We start from the raw sequence: 20,916 nt of genomic DNA, 5'->3' as shown, positions 1-20,916 counted from the left end.
CCTTGGAGCAAGATGAAACGGAGTGTTGCGACGTTTGTGTAATGTTTATTTGCAACTATGCCAGTGGAGGAAAAGAGCCATTTTTGCACGGCCGGGTGCTACGGAGAAACTGCGAGACCCCCGGCCCTTGCAAGCCAAGTCTTCCTGGCGTTTACTCCCGAGTAAACGGCGGCCCGCCTGCCTCCTTGCAACCCCCCCCCGCCCTCCCCCCATCTCGCTTCTCTTTCGGAGCAGGAGGAGGCGGGCCCGGCGGTCCTTTGGCGCGCGATCCTTCGCCACTTTTGCCTTTCCAAGCCGGCTTCCTCGCGAGCAAGTCCGCGCGCCCCCGCCCAGCTTGCAATTGCCCGGGGAAAAGGCAGAGGTGCGGCTCTCCCGTGCGCGGGTGCCTTGCGCGCTCGGGATCCGCGCTGCGCCGCGCTTTGCGGGGAAGGGATGCGCGCGGCCGCCGCCTTACTCGCGAGTCGTCGCCGCCTTGCAACGCCCGGTCGCCCTTAAGAGGAGGAGCGCAGCCAGCGCCGGGGAGGGTTTCCGGGCTCATGTGATGCAACGCGCTGCTATTAGAGCGCTCGGCGCCCCCGCGGCGGACTCCGGCCTGCGGGCGAGCCGCGGGGCCGATCTGCTGCGTGCCCACGAGCGGAGCGAGTCGCGCGTTGGGAAGGGGTCGTCTGCACGCCTCGCCGCCAGGCCCGGCTCCAGCTGTCCCGCGCCAAGCGGGCGCCCCGAGGCCGGCCGGCCAGCCCGGCTGGCTGGCAGAGAGGGGGCATGCTCGGTGCTGGATCCCGGCGGAGGTGAGCACGGGCGCCCGGGGGGGGGGTCTTGGCGCAGCTGATTCGATTTGCAGCCCTTCCCTGCTCGGGAGGGGTTGCTCCGGATTGAGTTTGGGGAGGAGAAGCTTCACTTCCATCTGCGGGGCGAAGGGGCGTTCCTGAGAGTCGGGGGAGAGAGAACAAAGCCCTGATGGTGATGACTAATTAATAATTAGTGGTTTCTCCCCACCCTGGTTAAGTAACTGACCCCTCTTGGGCTCGCTGAAAGCCCCGGCTTTGGATTCCGACCAGTTGCGCGCTTAACTCTGTTTGGGTTCCCACCAAGAAAGCGCGCCGCCTTCCTGAAAGCGAGGCTTCCCGATTTTGGGGGTGGCGGTGGGGAGATGCCTGCGGGCTCATGTTTTGCCAGCTTCCTGCCAACCCTGGAAGGTAGGCCGCGGGGGTGCCAATCCTTTCCGCCTCCCGCGGGGGCGGGGGTTCAGCGCCCCGCCTGGAGGGGGACGAGGTGGGGTCTTTGCGGGGCTGCGTCGCGTTCCCGAGACCCGCGGTTTTCCGCTTCCAGGTCTGAATGCCGCAACTTTCTGTTCGTCCTCTGGAAAAATAGCTCCAGGTAGCGCCCACTGCGAGCTCCGATGTCCAGTTGGGGGGGGGCATGGGGGTGCTCTTCAGCTCCCCCGCCTGCCTTGGTGGTCTTACCCAGCTAACCCATTCCGGGGTTCACACAACCCTAAGCCAAAGAAACCGGGGCTCAAGCTTGCCAGACTTTGCAAGGCAGCTCCCGGTTTTCCCCTGACCTGGGTCTGTGGGTTGTGTGAATCCAGTGTTGGGGGAGCTTGTTGGGAGCCAGGCTAGGGGAGGCCAGGAGATGCAGCAGTTTGAAAATCCTGCAAAATTCCTAGCTCAGTCTCTGGAAACTTTTTAAGGAGGGAATGAAAGAGAACATTATCTCCCCTCCCTTCTGTGTTATGACTGCTTTAGGGCTTTAAACCCAGAGCTGATTAAACAGCAGCTGCATGTATGAAAACTCTTGGTCTGTGAATATCTGCCATTATGGGGTGGGTAAAAAGTTGGTTTGTATTGCAGACCCCTGTTAGAGAAGGGAGTCTAAAGCTTGTCTGCAGTACCTCTGAGTGAGTTCCTGGTGGGATTGATAAGCCAGCTGTGCCCCTATTCGCATAACCCGGCCGCTTGGTTTCCCTCACTCTTCTCAATGCATCACCTTCAGGATCTGATTTCTTTCTTTTTTTTCCCCTTGGGCATTCAGGTTCAGCAGCCTATACAAATGCTGGGTGAAGAAAAAAAGGAATTATTTTCCCCTGGTATTTTTGCAAGGCTTGGAGTGTGAAATCCCTGCTCTGCAGCCCTTTCAAAGCCACTGAAGCATTTTAAAAAGGATTGCTGCAGCTGAATGCCTAGTGGTTGGAGCCTTGGGGCCTTTCCTTGCTAAAAAAGAGCTGGTTCCCTTGTTGGGTATGGCCACACTTTCTGCTCACAATTAACTTTTCCAGGGCTGCATAACATATCGGTGACTAAGATGGGAAGTTGCAGGCCTCCAGTTTAAACCAGCCTCACCCATGCGTGTCATGGCTTGACAGGCTGGATCATAGCAGCTGGCTGTGCACAGTACAATTGCCTTGTAAGGTAGGCCACTGTGGATTTTTTTAAAATAACACAACGTCCAAACACCCTGTGCCAGAAAGGGGAAGTTTGTGAACTTCCAGCTATTTAATTCCATTCTATAATTGAAACACGCACCACTCCTTTGCTATATTGCAGAGCTAAATAAGAATATTTACATTTATGTCTATGTATGAATACTGCATCACCTCTCTTGGCCAGGTCTTGTGTCATGCAGAGGCAAGTTACAGCGTTTGGTTTGAGTGTCGCACCTGGGGGGAGCCTACTTAGTCTGGTTTATTCACCAAACCATGATTAAAGCAGCTGGATGAAGCCAGTCTGCCGTGGCTCGTTTGTCAAATTATGGTTGAAAGAAGCCACAGCTTTGTGGCTTATTCAGAAACCTTGCTTAAATATTGTGGCTTATTCAGAAACCTTGCTTAAATAAAGTGCAGTGTGTGGGGGATCAACTTAGCCAGTTCTGCTTCTCCAACAAGCTATGTTAAGAATAAAGGCTTTGTGTGATAACTGAGCCACAGTTTGACATTAAATCTTGGATTTCAGTTTCTAACATTTCTAGTTTCTAATATTCAAAGGACTTGGGCAGGATTTATAGAAAGACAATAATGTTTTTCTTTATTCATCAAATGTTGTCCTGCCCATCTCCTCCCAGAGGAGGGACTCTGGGCAGTTTACAATACAATTATGTATTATTGCACTTACCATCTTTTATCTTTGCTTTGCTGGATTGATTTTATTGCAATTTCTGTGATCATTGTGAGCTGCCCTAATGTTGATAATGATTAGTTTTCTTCCTAAGACCCCTTGAGACAGGCTGGACTGGGATCCAGTGGGGTCTACGAAGCCTTGGTTAGGGCTGCTGTGTTGTGTGTCACAGACAATTTGAGAAGCCATGATTTGTGAAAGGCCCCACAGACCATGGTCAAAGCAAACTCTGGCTTGCAAGAGCAAGTGAAGGCTTGGAAACAGGACTTTCTCACCCACAAACAAGAGGTGGTTTTTCTTTTGTCTTATTTATTTGTTTGTTCATTCATTCAATTTCTATAGCTGCCCATCTCAACCAGGGACTCTGGGCGGCTCACAACAATAAAAACCATAAAACAATAAAACAATTACAATAAAAATTACAATAAAAATAAAAATACTTGGCTGCTGAGTAAACAATGTAAGATCTTAATACAACCAAGAAATAGGAACATTACCACACTCGGGGCCCCAGGCCCAGGCACATACCCAGGTCCTTAAATTGCCTGTTTTTCCCCTCCCTCCTAGTCAGCTGTGCTCCAGATGCCTTGGATTACCACTCCCATCATTCCCAGCCCAGTGGGATCCTCCTTTGCAAGGGTGGTGTTTGTATAAATCAGTGTTTCTCAACTGTGGCAACTTTAAGATGGGTGGACTTCAACTCCCAGAATTCCCCAGCCAGCATTAGTTCCTGCAGCATGCTAAACCATGGTTTGCAAAGACAGCTGCCTAAGCCATAACTGGTTGTAGCCACATTCTCTGTGAAGTCCAAACCAAGCAGGGCTATATTGTTGGAGTGTTCCCATCGCCTCTCTGTGTGAATCACTGCTCCCGGTTTCTCATCCCTGTGCTGCAGAACAAAGGTGGGGAAGCCATGTCCTTCAGAGGCTGCTGGGGGCCAGGGGCCACCTGCTGGGAATGCTGGGGGCTGGAATCCAGCATCAGGACAGCTGGGATGTTGCCATCCTGGTTGGGGGAAGTTCTGCTGTTAGAACAGAACTGTGAATTAAAATGCAGGGCTTGTTCCAAAGGACCTGGGGCTGACAGAATTCCCTGCAAATCCAGAGGTGGCAAAGAACATGTGGATGCATTCTGTTCTGGAGTGGACAAAATGGGCTTGGAACCTCACTTCCTCTAGTCCTGGCTGATCCTAACCGAAGCAAGTTTCGTTGCAAAGTTTGATGCAGCCTTCGCTGTCCGTACGCAGCTGCTTTTGAAGCATCTCAACCCGCTTAGCCGAATTCCAGCGGTTGCTCTAATCTTGGAGTCTCTGATCTTCTGGATGCTGGCAAGTCCCTGTAAGTTTCCGTGTTCCAGGTCTCTTCGAGCAAATGTCTGAACGCCCGCGTGGTTTGCTTCCTTAGCGACACTAAGTCATTCTGAGTCCCACTTCTTGCCATGCTGAGCAGGTACGAAGGCACCCAGCGTTTGTTGTCTCTTGAGATGACACTCAGCTTTTTCCCACAAACACCTGGCCCGTTGCAGTGCCAAATATCAACACTTCCACCTGGGGCATGTGAGGACCGGTGTTAGTCTTGGCCTCATCCCAGGTTGCTACGCAAACACAGAGCTGGCTTTGCAATCTGGCATTCAAAATCTGCATGCAGGGACGGGACACGACCCCCTGCTTTGAGACAGCGCAGGATCGTTCCACGCTGGGCTCCTGTTATACAGATGTTAGCCTTGGGTTAGCCCTAGTTTAGAGACGGTTGGCTTTCCTTGATCATCTTCTAGAGTCTGCATTTTGGGGGACCAAGGGAACACATGCATCTTGGTCTCTTTGCACTGAGCTGGTGTAGAAAATCACATATATTGGTGCAATCAAACAGTTTGAAAAGTGCCTATTTTGTGCCAAAAGTTGCGTTTTGAAAAAGCTTTAATACGTCAGTTGGGGCAGCTCTTAAGCCGGGCACCCTGCTTTGTTGACTCAGCCAACCGTAGTTTAGAAAAAACACAAACCCTGACATCTTGTGATACGCAACCCAGGCGGTGTCTGCTCATAAAGTTTGCCCCCCTGGTAGCTGCCTTTATGCAAGGAAGAATCAAATATTTTTATTCGGAGGGCTGAAAACGCAGACGCTTGAGGTTTGACCCCGACTGAAGTGCAGCAGAAAATCATTTTAAAAATTGAAATTTGGGAGGCAGGGAAGGATTCTTCCCCTCTGACCTGACACCCTCTTTTGCTGGATTCAAACATTGGTCTTCCTGGATTTAATTTGGCTGTTTCAAAGAGGCCCCTCCCCTAGGGTCTGGTTTTGTTGTCCTCTTAGTTTCTCAATTTCACTTTTTGCTGTTAAGTTGCACAACATCAAAGCTTTGTTATGCAACTTTTTTTTTTTTGCAGCACTCCAGCCCTTGGCATTTTATTTTCTTCTTGTTTATGGCAGTTCCACAGCTTGGCATATTCAGTTTGGGATTTGCATGGTCTGTGGGCAGCCGGAAGTCCTACTGAGTAATATGCATCCTGCCCAGGCCTTCTCACCAAAGAGATGTTGGTCACCTGCAGCAAAGGAAGCTCAGAATGACATCTTGACCTCCCTGTTTCCCTTCGGACGGGATGCCAAGCCCTTTTCTGACAGACCTGATTTGCAGCCCTACCTAGATTTAAACAGGGATGAATGAATTTGGTTACCAAACCTGGTTTGGCTGAACGTTGGGAGTGAACCTAGGAATTGTGGTTTGCAGCAAGGTTGGGGGATAGAAGCAAGCTGGCAGCTGGAAGTGCCCAACAGTACAAGTCAAGCATCAGCCAGATGTGGCTGAACTACACTTCCCAGCATTCCTAGAAAGCAGGGCCAGTAGTGGAGGATGCTGGGAGTTTTTGTTGGATAACATTTGGACTGTTTCTGATGGGGTGATCTTTGCCAAGTAAGCAACCATGGTTTAGTAAATTGTGAATCCAGGTGGGATTTGAGGAGATAAGCTGTTAAACCATGATAAGATGTAGGGTTGTAGAAAGCTTTAGCTGCACCAGGGCCTTGCTCTGTTGAGATCAATGCTGCGTCACTGGCAAACAATAGTTGTTGAATTTATGGCTTGTCTCTGCATTAATGTTGCATGTAAAAGAGGCTGATGCTTCCCTTAAAAATTGATTTAGGTTCCACTCCCCTTGATTATGCATAAGCCATGATTTAACAGGAATGTAGGAAGGGCATTGCAGGCAGCCTTTGGAAATCACCGGGTTGAGAAAGACTTGATTAACATAATTTTGTTATCTCAGTGGAGGCAGAGATTTCCTGGGCACGTTGACAGGGTGTTTTGGGAAATGTTTAAAAGATCAATTTGGGCCATGATTTAAAAAATAAACAACCCCGGCTAGGAGTCTGGAGATGTCGTCTTTCCTGCGGTTTTTTTCTGTTTCCATAATTCTGCTTCCTCTTTCTTTGTGAATGGGCGTTGTGGGAGGGAGGAGCTGAGCTCCACCCTGGCAGGAAGCCTCAATCGTTCCTCCAGACATTTTTGCAAAAGGCTCACTCTGTGGATGGCAGTTGCAGTCATTAGGGACTAGTCACTTGATTCTGAAATAGACGAACAATGGGAATGGCTGGCTTCCTGAATTTGCAAGCAAACACCCGCCTGTGTGTGTTTTTCCCTGAGCATAAAACAAACACGTCCTTGACTTGAAGTGCAACATTTACAGTGAGAAGCAGGGAATAAATGGGAGCTAACCCAGGTAGCCATCTTTCCATCCTGGCCAGATTTGGGACAAATCTGTCCTCACTCCCTGCAGTGCTGGGACTAATTGGCCCCTTGTTTGCAGAACAGGAGCAAAAATGAGACTTTGGAACCACTCCTTGGAATGGCATTGCTTGCAGCCAAATCCTCCTCCTCCTGGGTGGCCTATCTCTTAAAAATGTGTGTTCCTTTGTACCTGAAATGCCTGGGTGGAATTGTGCAAAGCATCTTAAGCTGAGCCCAGAATCTTGTTCTCATCCACAAAACCATTGCGTGTTCTTGACTTGCTAGAAGATGGTTGCTGCTGAAATCCTCAGCTGCTGTTTGCGGGGTGGGGGGAGGCATTCTGTAAGTGTTGTATTGAGGACTAGAAACTTTGTTTTGGCCTCTGGCTGTCGATGAATCAAGCCAGACAGACTAGTAACTTGCATTTGGTTCTGCATCTCATTTCTCTGTCACAGTATTTCTCAACCTTGGCTACTTCCAGCTGTGTGGAAGTTGTGGGACAGTGCAGTAGGAATTACAGGTAGTCCTTGCTTAAAGACCACAATTGGGACCAGAATTTTGGTTGCTAAGTGAAGCGGTCATTAAGCAAATCCAACCAAATTTTATGACCTTTTTGTGGTGGCTGTTAAGTGAATCACTGTGGTCGTTAAGTGAATCACGTGGTTTCCCCATTGATTTTGTTTGCCAGAAGCTGGCTGGGAAGGTCAAAAATGGCAATCACATGACCACAAAACGCTGCGATGGTCCTAAATGCAAACCGGTTGCCAAGTGCCCAAATTGTGACTGCGTGACCACAGGGATGCTGCAGGTCGGTTTTTCCAGTACCATCGTAAGTCTGAACCATCACTAAACAAATGGTTGTTAAGTGAGGACTACCTGTAATGGTGACTTTTGCCCAGCACGGAGTTGAATTTTTCAGCTGCAGTTCTGTTTCTCGGGGCCCTTTGGGGATACAGCTGAGTTTTTGATACCAGGACGTACACCTTCCTGAAAGTGTGAAGCTCTGTTTGTGCAACACGTGTATCCTTGTACATGTTTAAGGTGTGTGGGGGTGAAAAGGGGGAAATGGAGTGGGGGATGCAGAGCCACTCATTGTTTCAAAGCAGCCTTGGCATCCGGGTCCTCCAATGGGCTTGGTCTTGCATGTTGGTTTTGCACACTCGCCCAGTGGGCGTGGCCCCGTGTTTGCTCATGGGCCACCTCCAGAGGCCCCACCCTCAGCAGGGAAGGTATTGCCGATTCACACGGCAAGCATTGGCCATCGCGGGCTGTTTTGCTGGCATCTAATAATTATTTTGATCCGTTCTCCCGGCTGGGGTGGAAGTGGCCAGTGTGCATTGGAATCCCCAGGAGTGTGAGAAACAGGCTTGATGGATCTTCCCAAAGCTTTTCACCAGGAATCAAATAGCCAACCAATGAATCACCCCAATGCAACAGCCACTAATCCTCTCCTGCTTTGCTTTCCCAGCCGTTGACGCGCATTCTGCTTCAGACGCTGCCTTGTGAAGACTGCGGAACTCACCGCCACAGGAATGAGGACGGCTCTGGATTCGCAGAAGCCAAAGCTGCTTGTGGCAGGGAGGGGCTGATTATGGGACTTCTGGTATCTGAGGTTTTAACGTCTCGGGGCGTAAGCACGAGGCTGCTTTTTCAGCTTGGATATCAGGGTCGCGGGGCGGGAGCTGACTTCCTCGATCTGCGATTTACAGCCAAGCTAGCAATGAGGAAACCGGGTTTCCTCAGCCAGCATCAAGGGCACTGCCCGTTTTCCCCCCTCATTCAGCAACTGAGCATCTCTCTGCCAGCAGAGATTTGGGGAAACACTGCCTGCAGATGCTCGCTTGTGTAATAACCCCACTGCCATTTTTCCTGACCATCTTTTTTTCCCGTTTTCCCAAAGAACAGCCTGTTCCAAGCAAAGGAAGACCGAGCCGAGGTTTTCCTTCCTCCTGCCAGATTACGTCTCTGCCTGCAGCATTTCTCATGCGCCCTGGCCCTCCTTCCCTGCGTGTAGAAAGCCTGTATCTTGGAGCAAGCCGGCAGAAACCTTGCTGAACCTGTTGGGGTGCAGGGAGGGAGATCCCCCAAGTTTGAAATAAGTCTCCTAGGCCTGGCTCCATCCCTTCTTCTACATCTTCTGCTTCCCGTGTTGCCAGAGCAGAAAAGAGGGTTTTCCCCCCTCATTCTTTGACTTAAAAAAAACACAACTGTATAAAGTTTGCTGTTGTTTGACTTAGTTTTCAATGTTTTAAAAAAATTCTTTCCCGATGCATTAAGCTAGTTGTTGGCTTTTCACGCAAAGCTTTCGTTTACACCTTTTTTTAGTTTGCCAAGGAAGTCACTTAGCCATGCTTAACCGCCAAAATAAGTTTGTGTCTGAGCCTGTGGATTCACGACACCCTCCTTAGGGGGATTCAGTCTGTGTCAGCTTTCAGATAGTGTCAGCTCGCCAGCCTTGGCTTCCTGAAACGGCTGCTTTGGATTACCCAATAAAACGCAAGGCCAAGTTTCTAGTCCTTATGACGAAAGAGTGGCGTTTCCCTACGTCTCGAAAGCCTGAGGTGGAGCAGAATCGGGGGATCGATGGAGCGAAATCAGTTTATTGTGCAAAGCATCTTTGCAAAAAGAGGCGGTTGGTGGGCTGGCGATCCTGCCCCCAGTCTTGTGCTATTATTTTTTTTTAAGGTTTTTTTTTTTTGGCCCTGCGGTGTGCTCAGTTCCCTTTTCATTGGTGAGCTCCCTTGAGCAGCTGCTGGCCCAGAAGTGGTGTGGTCAGATTTCTGTCCAGGGCAGCTCAACGGGATCTCACTTGGTCAAAGCCTGTCCTGGGCTGACATGATTTCGGTCTGCACGTGGCCCCACCCAGGTCCCGAAGCTCCGGAGAGGGCAAAAGAGTTTGCTGATTTGATTTGTGCCCAGATGGAGGGGCAGAAGTGAGTGTTTGGCTGTTCGAGAAGAATTCCAGCATCGGGCGCAAATGCTCATGGGACAGATGCTACCTGCCCACCCCCCCAAGCAAACACTGTTGAATAGAGATGTCAGGTCACAGGATGGTGGGAGTGGCAAACATTTTCTTACATACTGGGGTTTATTTTTATGATTTGATTTTTTTCTTCCCTAGCCTGCCTTCTTTTCATTTATTCCCTTTCTTCCCTCCTTCCCTCCCAATTTTTTGTTTATTTTTCTTTCCTTTCTGTATTTAATTAAAGCAAAAAATCCTCTTTTTCTCTCTCCCCCTTCCAATTTTGTGTTTATCTTTCTTTCCTTTCAGTATTTAATTAAATAAAAAAACCCACCTTTCCTTCCTTTCTCTTTTTCTCTTTTTCTTTTTCTTCCTCCCTCCCTCCCTCTCTCTCCCCCCCCCCCTTCCAATTTTGTGTTTATTTTTCTTTCCTTCCAGTATTTAATTAAAGCAAAAAACCCACCTTTCCTTCCTTCCAAAGCGTTTCGGTATTTTTCTGAGACTTTGCAGCTCCAACCTAGAAATGGCTACACAGCCTCGGGCTGGGCGTATTCGAAGCCAGAAGGTGCCTGGGTGGCTCAGGTTTTTTTTTTAAATTTAATGAGTGTATATGGCCCCACATCTCCTATGTATGACTCTGGGTGGGCCCTGTAAATGGATTAAATATGAAAGGGGGTTTCCCAGCTTCCCAGTTTCAGGGAAGGGGCTTGAACACATGAAACTTTTCCCCTTGGGAAGCCGGCCTGGTAGACGGATGGGGCAGCAATGATGGTTGCGGGGTGGCTGCGTGGTGGGTACAGATTTAAGAACTAGAGCTTGTGGGAGTGTGTTGGTTACAGGCGACTAGTGCCAGGAAGTGGGTGCCCATTTTTTTCATAATCTAATCCCCCCTGCATTGTGCATGAATATTTTAAGTGTACATCCTGTGTAACGGGTGGATTAATCCAATCCTGCCCCCCTAAGAAGCAGTGAACCAAACCCGGGAGGAGAGCGTGTGATCTACAAACGCACAGCTGAGTTGGTCTCCCATTTCAACATTGATGCTGTTGCACGAAATTAAATTGCCAATCACCAGTTTGCTCCCAGACTGTACTTTTTCCACACGTAGGTTTTGTGTGTGTGTTGTGTAAGCTTTAACACAGAACCTGATTCACGCCCCGCAGTCTTTTTCCACGACTGCCGGGTCTGCGGCTGGCAGGGTTCAGTAGGATGGCTCATCCCAGGAAGCGCTTTTTAAAAAGCGTTTCTTAGAAAGCATGCTTCCACTCCCATTTTTTAAATGGGTTTTGCTGTCTTTCCCCCTCCATCCACCCTAAAGGGCCGTTTCTGCTCTATCAGTGATCCTGGAGGATTGTTCTTCCTGTCTACCTTCCCTGGCAGAACTAAGATTGTGGCTTTACCACAATTTTCAAAGCATTGAAGCCAGAAAGACGAGATGAAATACCTGCCCCTCCCTGGGAGAAAGGTGGTAAATGTCTGGGCTTCCCGGAGGCACCTGAGCATGTGCAGAATACATCTGGGTGGGAGGCGGGTGGTGTTGACACCAATTAAGTTAAACAGAATTGAGCCTCCCTCTGTGTTGTCACTCTAAAGAATGTGGTGTCATGAGATTGTCCCATCGCCAGGGCAAGGGTAGGAACATGGGGGTCCTCCAGTTTGGCTTGCCCCCAGTTGGACACCATCCCTCTTGGTGCCCCTGGAAGAGGATGATGGGGCTTGTAGCCCAGAGCGTCCTTCCTCCCCCTGGTGTGATGAAGCAAGAATGTGGAATTTTGGAACATGGCGTGAAAGGCATTCTGCTTGGAACATCTGGAGCTTCCAATCAATACTGGTAGCAGATGTTCCATTCTGTTAAGGCCCTCCCTGTTTTTCTCCTTTCCATCCTGGGATCGATGGGGAAGAACTGGCAATCTCTCGGCTCCCCCCGGGCTTTTCCCCCTGCACCTTCACAAAGCCACCCGTGGCCGCCAGTTTTAATGTTTAACTCTCCATGTTTTCCTTTCCACCTGATTAGGTGCTGTTGACTGGCCGCAGCAGCGCCTGGGCAAGGTCTTGGAGCGGCGGGCTCGCCTACCGGATGACGGTCACCAAGAGTTGATGAGGAGGTGACCAGGGACCTTGAGCCATGGGGCAGAAGGTCACGGGGGGGATCAAAACGGTGGACATGCGGGACCCGGTGTGCCGGCCCTTGAAACAGGAGCTGCAAGGCCTGGATTGCGGCAAGCCAGCGCGGCTGGACCTCCTCCTGGACATGCCGGCGGTCTCCTACGAGGTCCAGCTGCTCCACTCATGGAACGACGACGACCGGTCACTCAACGTCTTCGTGAAAGAGGACAACAAGCTGACCTTCCACCGGCATCCGGTGGCGCAGAGCACCGACGCCATCAGGGGCAAAGTGGGCTACACACAAGGGCTCCACGTCTGGCAGATCACGTGGGCGATGAGGCAGCGGGGCACCCACGCGGTGGTGGGCGTGGCCACGGCCGATGCCCCCCTGCACTCCGTGGGGTACACCACCCTCATCGGGAACAACCATGAGTCTTGGGGCTGGGACCTGGGCCGGAACAGGCTCTACCACGATGGCAAGAACCAGGCCAGCCAGACCTACCCGGCGTTTCTGGAGCCGGACGAGACATTTATTGTGCCGGATTCGTTTCTGGTGGTGCTGGACATGGATGACGGCACGCTGAGCTTCATTGTCAACGGACAGTACATGGGAGTGGCGTTCCGGGGGCTGAAAGGGAAAAAACTGTACCCGGTGGTCAGCGCCGTGTGGGGCCACTGTGAAATTCAGATGCGATACTTGAATGGCCTTGACCGTAAGTCTCTCCGCTTGTGTTGGGGGCGTCCTTGGTCTGAGTGCCTTGCTTATGGACGTCATTCCGTTTGGCCTCTATTGGGGATAGTTAAATCCGTTCCCCCCCCTTACCTGGTTTGTCTTCGGAGGAGGCTGCCTGTTGCTTCTCTGCATGAGTCCTTGTTCCCTGCTATTCCCCTTCCGACCCGCTTTGGCGGGATAAGTTGGTCCCCTTCCTCCCTTGGTACACTGAGTGTGGTGGGATCCTTGCGTGACTTCCAGGGAAACCTCGAGCTGTGGGAGAAGGTGCCCGTGGGCTTCTGCACAATCTCCTGCTCGGTGCGGATCTCTAGCCAGCTGAGAACCATAAATTCTGCAGAAACTCAAGGCTGCCTTGGTTTTCTTGTTTCTTCGGGCTCGGTACAAACGGGGGCTCCGATGTTCATTGGGGAGAGAAGCTAGACTTTGCGGAGAAGGGAAACTCGCCAAGAACTGTTTTTGGCTGCTCTGCGGCCTTGGCATCTGTGTTTTTTTTTTGGTGAAGACACGTTTAAAAAATGCAGCAGCCAGTGGGCCTGTTGGCTTATCTGGAACCAGACAGCTAAATTCCTGTTAATGATAAAGAGTTTGAGACCAGATGCTGAGTCATAACAATTTTTGATTCATCGGCCTCTCTCTTTCTCTCTCTCTGTTCCTGGTGTGTGGCACGATCTTTGCTGGTTTTTGGTGGGTTTCACTGGGAATGCATAGCAGCCCAGTGGGGTTTTATTATTTCTGATTGCAAATGGGGTTTTTGGCAGAGGAAGTGGGCAGCTTCTGTAGGAGCTGTTTTCTGGAAATCCTGGATAGGAAGATGGTTTCCTCTCTCCCAGGGAGGCCAAGCCCTGGGAAGTGGGCACAGGGCGAGCTTTGGGGATTCGCGGTGGCCTTCAAAAAATGGCGATCTTTGCGACACCCGTTTCCTAGAAGGCAATGCAGGGGGCTTGTTCCACGCCCTCCCAGCCAGGATGCTGTTTGTTAGCTTATTTTTGTCTCTTTGGGGGACGATGTTACATTTCTCGGCGATTCAGGGTAGCCTATTGCACTGCCTACCTAGGGAGAACAAGAATTCTGCCTGGGCAAGTGAGCGCAAAGGCAGGTTTTGCTCCAACCCTTCTCTGTAGCCTTGAGATCTAGTAACTTTGTTTTCCTCTGTTAGAGCGACAAGGATCAGTATCCAGCTTGGACTGGCTGTTCCTCTCCTCTCCTTATAGAATACAATCCCATATTTGCCATTCATAATTCTGTATTACCCTCTGAGCATGCAACAGCAAAGTTCAGCCGGGCCGGGTGATCTCCAAAAATGGTACAATTCCAGGCAGAAAAGTTAGTGAAATCTTTCTCAAATAGGTCTCCGCTTTCCCAAGCCCTTAATTCAGGGGTTCTGAATCCATGAGATTTTGTGCTAAGTTTTTGGCACTGCCCACCACCGTCATGGGCATGCTGGCAAAGCCTGAGCTTAAATCCTTACAGAATCTAAGGGCACTTTGAACAGGCTCAGAGGCACCCTTGCCCCCAATTAAAACTCTGTTTGCACCCTGATAACCTGTTTTTTAGTGTCCCTGCATCCCCAAATCGGTGGGTGCCCAATCCTGATGCTTGATATGCTGCCTGGAGCAATCCTGAGCCGCCCAGCCGTCCTTTTGCGTGATTGAGGCTTGGTGTTGGCAACCGACGTTGGAAAATCTGTCTGGAGAGGAAACAGCAGCTGGGAAATAAGTCACTGCAAAGAGAGTTTTAATTGCCGATATTTGTGACGTCGCCTTTCTAGGCAGCTGCAGGTGTCCTGCCTGCCTGCCTGCTTGCTTTTAACTGGGACAAGTTGGAGAAATTTTGTCAACAGGATGATATTTTCTGGAACTAGCGGCCATGTGATTTGGGGGGATTTAAGAAAAAAAATCATGCATCTTCTCCGAGCAAAAATGGCTCTTCTAAGTTGCCCGTTGCAATTTGGCTTTGTGCTAAAGAATGTCCTAGATAGCAACTTTAAGATGTGTGGACTTCAACTCCCAGAATTCCCTGGCCAGCATGTATGGACTTCAACTCCCAGAAGTCTGCATGCTAGCTGGGGAATTCTGGGAGTTGAAGTCCACATACCTTAAAGTCGCTGAGATTAAGAAACGCCGTCCTAGATCAAGGCCAGTCTCGTTCCAGCAAGTTAAAAACAGAATTGGCCACTGCTGGTTGAATTTGGACTGTCCTCCGGTTTCAGGTCCATAACGGTGCTAATTTTGACTTTGTTTCCCTTGCAGCCGAACCTTTACCGCTGATGGACCTCTGCCGGCGTTCGGTGCGCCTCGCCTTGGGCAGGAACCGGCTGAATGATATTCAGATGCTGCCATTGCCCAAATCTCTCAAAACTTACCTTCTGTACCAGTGACCCCTGTTGACACTGGAAGGACAGCTTTTTGCGAGGAGCAAACCATGTTGGATTGATTTCGACAAAAATCTTGGGGGTTCATCCTTTCTCACAGGGCCCTTCCCCATGCATTTTTTAAAAATTTGCTCCAGGCCCTGTCGCTATGCCAAGCCGGGGGGCGGGAATCCCTGTCTTTCAAAGATCAGATCCTAGTGAGATTTTCTGGAAAAGATTCTAGCCCACCTTTCCATGTCGTTATTTAATTTCCCCGCTCACCACCAACCATGAAAGGTGGCCGGTCCTGCAGGATTTGGTCAGGGAGGGAAGGCTCAGCAACTTGGCTGTGTTGGAAACGGTGCAGATGCTTGGATTGGACGGTTGGCCCTATCTGTCTGCAGGGAAGTGGATGAGGCCCAAACTATGGTGGTAGCCATGGGGAAGAAGCAAGCCATCCTTGGAGAGATCCTTCTGTGTCCTGGTCCTTGCACACTTTTTTTTTCCTGCATTGTGCTCAGTGGTTCACCGCCGTGCCTTGATGCCCAGAAAATTGCCTGGCCTCGATGGTGCATTACTTACACCCAACCTCTTGCTGGAGAAAATACTTGAAAGTTTGGGATGAAAGGATCATCCAGGGGGAATGTCTTATTCCATCACACAGAATCCACCTGCTTTCTAGGACCCTTGTTCCTAATTCTTCCATTCCAGATGTGGATGGACGACCACTCATGGGTTCCCCCCCGCAGCTGGCTGGAGATTGGGGTGTCAGGAATCAATGTCAGGGCTTGAAGGGGTGCAATTATGGGAAGGAATGGAAGGTGGTTTACCTGGCTAGCCAAGTTCCATCTTGGATTCCTGGTTTGCAATTGGACTAAGTCCCTCTTCCCATCTAGCCAGGCTAAAATGCAGTTGCTGGTACGGGACCAGCTGTTAGTTGGGGGTCACTCCTAAACACCGTCCTCTAATTGGCCAAGCATTGCAAGGTGGACCCAGGCATGTGAGAATTTAGAAAATGTCCTTGATCCAACAACCAGCAGGGAAAAACATTTACCAAGTTGACAAACTTCGATACTGCCTTCTAAGGGATTTAGTTTGCACATATTTTATTAACCTAATGGAGGTGGAAAAAGCATTTTGTCTCGTCGGCATCCCTCCCACCGGATTTGTGTAAATGTCTTCTTTTGTTTGATGTGTGTTGGTACATTGGGCTTATCTGTTTGGCGGGGAAATGTTAATATATAGGTATATATGTGTATATATACATATTGCATTGTTTTGAATGTAAAAGGATGCTGAATTTTTTGTTGTTGACGTTTTAAGACATGCTGCTATAGGGAATTGTAATTTGTTTGTTTTAAATGAAGAAAAGACAAATAGGCTGGGGGTGGGTTTTTTTTTTTTTTTTTTTTTAAGCACACAACTGGTGCCAAAGTAAGTTTTGGGAGGAGACCTTTGTGTACTTCTCCATTTTTTAAAACAGAGGAAAAAAACAAAACTGTTACAAGTGGAACACTTTAAAATTGCACAAAGAGTTTTAACGTGTGCAGAGCCGAGCATTTTTAATTGTCTTCAATCCCCTTCCTTCACTCTCACTGAGATTCAGGCACGTCTCCTGTTTAATCTTTGATATTCCTTTTCCCCTTCCTTCCGTTTGTCCACCTCCTTGGTGTATCTGGCTTGTACAGTTTTTAAACCCCTCACTGGATTCTCCCTTGTTTGATTGTAGATCATTAGTACCCCAATGAAAACAAAGCAAAACCAAAATAAAAGTTTATTAATAGTGGAAGTCTGTGGCTGTCAATCTCGCCCACTGAGGGTGTTAACTGCTAAGGGACTTTACAAGTACAGGCACCTACATTTTCCATTAAAAGAATATTCTCCAGGCACTGGACTGCTTGAAGATGGAGGGGACGTGCATCTTTCCAGTGATTAAATGATGAAAAAATGATTGCCACCCCTTGAGAACAAGAAAAGGGACAGAGGTTTGCTGAAAGCTGACAATTCTGTTTTTAGATTCTGTCATTTCTGCTTTATTGAACCAAAACCAGGACAAGTGAAGGATCTGTGGCTTGTCCAGCCATTTCTCGCAACATGCCAAGCTCTAACATGGTTTGTTTGTGGGAGGGAGAAACCCACTCATGGTGGCTTGCAAACTGTTGCAGCCAAGAGAATTCACTCACCTCAACCACAGTCGCATTAAGCAACGGGTGAACCCAGTCTTAGACTTTGAAAATGAGGAAGTGGCGAGGTTCCAAGGAAGCATTTTTTTTCTCAAGAAAAATAAGAGGCACCAGGCTATTTTCTGCAAATCCCCTCCAGGTTGCAGAAATATTTGGTTTGGTTTCTATGCAACCTTCTTAAAAAAAAATATGCTCAAGTGTCTTTTTTTTTTTTCCCTTCAATATTTGCAAGAGCGATATCAATCGAAACGGGATTCTTTGGGGACAGATGAACTTGGGAAGGGGGGGGCTCACGAAGCAGCTTCTCTGTCCATACAAGGCCTCCCTTTCCAGCCGGTGATGGAATGTGGTTTGTGTTAGGCTGTCAAGGGCCCCAGGAAAAGTTTTCAGCTGAGGTGGGAAGAGTGAATATTTTGTTGGTGTTCCCTTCCAGACACCCAAACAGGCAGGCCAGCCAGCAAAATGAAGGATTGCCTTGCTGCGTGGGGTGTTTAGGTACAGGACCCATGGCAACCCAGGCTGGGGAAGTGGGGAGGCGCCATGCTTGCCAATGCCTGTTGTATGTTAGCAGGCCTGCGCATAGGGAAGTATGCGCCTTTATGCAAGTTTGCAAAGCTGGCCGAGCCCAAAATATGACGGTGGGGTTTGAGTGATGGCTGCTCCCAAGAAACCAAGGTTCCCCACTTTTTTCCTTTTTATTTATCTGCTGCTTTGCATTTCTCCATAGTCCTTGGCAAATAATGCTGGTCTTCCTCCGTCTGAAGTTGCAAAAAAATTTTTTTACTTCCAAGGGCATGGAGATGGAGGCAGATTTTCTTTAATTCAGCTTGGGGTCTGAGAGAGCACAAAGATGGGTGAGAAAAAAGGGAGGGCAACTCTTAAAGCTGTTGACTTCCTGGATGCATCCATGCATTTCTCTTGAGAATACAAATGTGGGTTTCTTTCCCCAACTACTTAGCCTTGCCCTGAGATTGCCTAGTGGTCTCCCATCCAAGGACTAACCCATGGCTGCCCCCTGCTGCAGCAAAGGGAAAGGCTCTGTTGTGTTGAGCATGCCTGGAGTAATGTTTTGAACCCATTGGTGTTGTTTGGCAACAAAAAAATACGTCGTGTTGCCTGGCTTTCCCAGTGGTGTCTCATCCCAGCTCTGCCCAGGTTTAACTCTTTGAGATCAGCCAAGGTGAGTTGAATGGCAAGATTTAAGGTATTTGTAGGGTCATGATGCCTTTCGTAATTGGGAATATGTCAGGGTGTTAAAACATTTTGTTTGTTGCAGCCTTTAGTTGTCAGAATGGGAATTCTAGCGTCTGATTGGATTGATTAGACTTTGTGGCTGGCCAGCTCTAAAAGCCAATATTGGTTCACATTAGCTGATCTTTCAGTTCTGATAGGATTTGTTTGCATTGGCCCTGAAGCATATTCAATATTTATCCAGGGCAAACAATTCAGAACTTGGAAGGATCCGGAGACAAGGCTGAGATTAAATAAGGCTAACTGTACCTTTCTCATCAGTGTGCTCAGGATTTGCCACGTCCTCCTAAAAGGACCAAATTCAGAGAACCTGTTTTTTCCAGAATTAATGGGCTACATTTCCAGGCTATGGGGAAGATGCCTATATTTGAACTTGCTTGCTCGGGGGAAAGTCCCTAATTAAATCCTCCCTCCATCAAGCCCCTCTATGCATTGGCTGGAATTTGCTGCAGCTCAGAAATCGTGTGGGAAGTGGGAAGTGGGAAGTGGGAAAGGGGTGGCCAGTTCCTGATTGTTTTTGCAAGCGAGGCTAGATTTCCTCCTAATTTGCTAAGGGCAAGATTCACAGGAGCAGTTCTGACCAATTTAAGCCACCCTCCAATCCCATTGGATTGGATTACAGGCTCACCATGATGCTGACTCTGAACAAGGAAACTCTGTCCCAACATGTTTAGGGGGAAAAAAAGGCTGTAACTGAATAATCCTAGCCAGGGTGGGAAAAGAAGAAAGGTGTCCCAAACCTTGGGCTTTTCTGCTTTGTAAAAGCAACAGGGTCTGAGCGGATTCTGGCTTGGCAGGAAAGGACAGAATTGCTAATTTCTGCTCCTGAAGTCCTAAAATGCAGCCTTGCATTTGGCCCTTGCTGGTCCCCTTTGGCGACCGGAAATGGCGTGCAGGCGAGTGAGCAAACAGGCGGGAGGGGGCGCTTGGTCTCCCACTGCAGCGCACACATACGAATGGCAATAATTATCAATTGCCTATCAGAACACACAACAACGAGACCGTGCGTTAAAAAACAGTTTTCATTGTGGTGTGTTTGCAGATGGTCATGTTGCACTTTTGCAGCTGTGCAGCATCCCTCCAACCTTTAGATTCAAAATGATATTCCCGGTTCTGGCCCTGGGCAGATTCCACTGTTAATAAGGTGGTAAATACAGCCACTTGGAAAAATGGTTCGAATGGAGGTAGTCTGGGAGGTATTTTACCGAATGCCAAATCCCTGAGTCATGTTCATTGTTACAGCAATGAAGCACAGGTACTTTGAAACGATCATCGACATTTCCCTTCTGGGATGGGGGAGAGAGAGCAAGCTTTTTGGGAAAGGTGATATTTATGCAACAAGCTTTTGCCTAATGTTCTCATCAGCTTTGTTTGCAACACGCCTCTGGCGGACTATAAGCGAATTCTGACATCTAATGCCCGGAGAACGGCGTGTGGTGGTTTTTCCCCCCATGATGATGATTTTATTTAAGGCAGCGGCTGATACTGAGCTTAGATGCGCCAGGTAGCATCAGTTTCAGCAGAGTTTCAATTTGTCAGAAGCTTTCCAGCCAAGCCATGTGCGCTCTTGCTCCGTTTTCAAAAGGCCTTCCGACAAGTGTGCCTTTAAAAATAGAAAATGCCAGCGCTTCCTGAGAAGTGCCTTGCCTGTGAGAGAATGCCACTTGCTGGAGAAGTGTGGGTGTTGACTGGGGTAGAAACCAGGGCTGACTTTATTTCATTCAGCTTTTTTCCTTAGTGTTTATTCTAAGAAAGCCCTTTTTTGGATCATGTTCACACGTTGCATTACACAGGGCTTCATTTCCAGTTTGTTTTGGGGGGAGTGAAAAACAGGTATCATTTGGCCTATGGGTCTGCTTTTGCCAATCAGAATGCCTTCTGAAGAGGGGGACTTTAAACTACCAGAATTCTCAGCAATGGTGTGTTGGATGGGGAATTCTGGGAATTGCTCAGCCCGTCTGGGAAACTTTCCGAGTATGGAAGGCGGAAAGCAGGCATCCAAGAAGGCCAAATGTTATTTTCCATTCTCTGTGTAATTGCTCAGGAATGCAAGGCACACACAAAAAAAGTTTTAAATGTTCCCAATCAGTATTATCGGAGGCCAGCAGATTCAGCGCAACGAACACCAGCTTTTTCTTTGTCATGGGTTCCCGGATTACATGCGCAACAGGCTTGGCTTTTGTGGGGCCTCTGGCCAAAAACACAGCACATGAAAAGCAAGGGGGGGGGGTGAAAAATAAATGCCCAGAGGAGTATTTTTACGATGACTACGTCACTAGACAGCTGGTGTGAGTCTCCAACACAGCTCTGGAATTTGCAAAGGGAGGTCAGCTGCATTGGGGGGAGAGATATTGTAATTTCCCCCCTCCAATCTTATGGGATTGCAGTCCCTAAATACAAAAGGAGGTACTAGCTTTTAAAGGGGTGAAGGAAGAGGGGTGCTCTCTGTAGAACCTCCATGCTTAGAGGCAGTGTACCCTTAAGAATGGGAAGCAACAGCA

The 20,916-nt window shown here is 48.9% G+C and overlaps 1 protein-coding gene across 1 annotated transcript; it reads left to right on the top strand.

Moving 5' to 3' along the window:
• Positions 1-602: 602 nt before the first annotated feature.
• On the top strand, positions 603-16,770 carry SPSB1 (splA/ryanodine receptor domain and SOCS box containing 1). Its single transcript, XM_063317436.1, has 3 exons — positions 603-788; positions 11,807-12,611; positions 14,881-16,770. The coding sequence occupies exons 2-3, from the start codon at positions 11,918-11,920 to the stop codon at positions 15,006-15,008; spliced, it is 822 nt and encodes a 273-aa protein (XP_063173506.1). The 5' UTR covers positions 603-788; positions 11,807-11,917; the 3' UTR covers positions 15,009-16,770.
• The last annotated feature ends 4,146 nt before the right edge of the window (positions 16,771-20,916 follow it).

This window comes from Candoia aspera, chromosome 18, assembly GCF_035149785.1.
Source record: "Candoia aspera isolate rCanAsp1 chromosome 18, rCanAsp1.hap2, whole genome shotgun sequence".
NCBI classification, from domain to species: domain Eukaryota; kingdom Metazoa; phylum Chordata; class Lepidosauria; order Squamata; family Boidae; genus Candoia; species Candoia aspera.
This window is presented reverse-complemented; position numbering and strand designations above follow the sequence as displayed.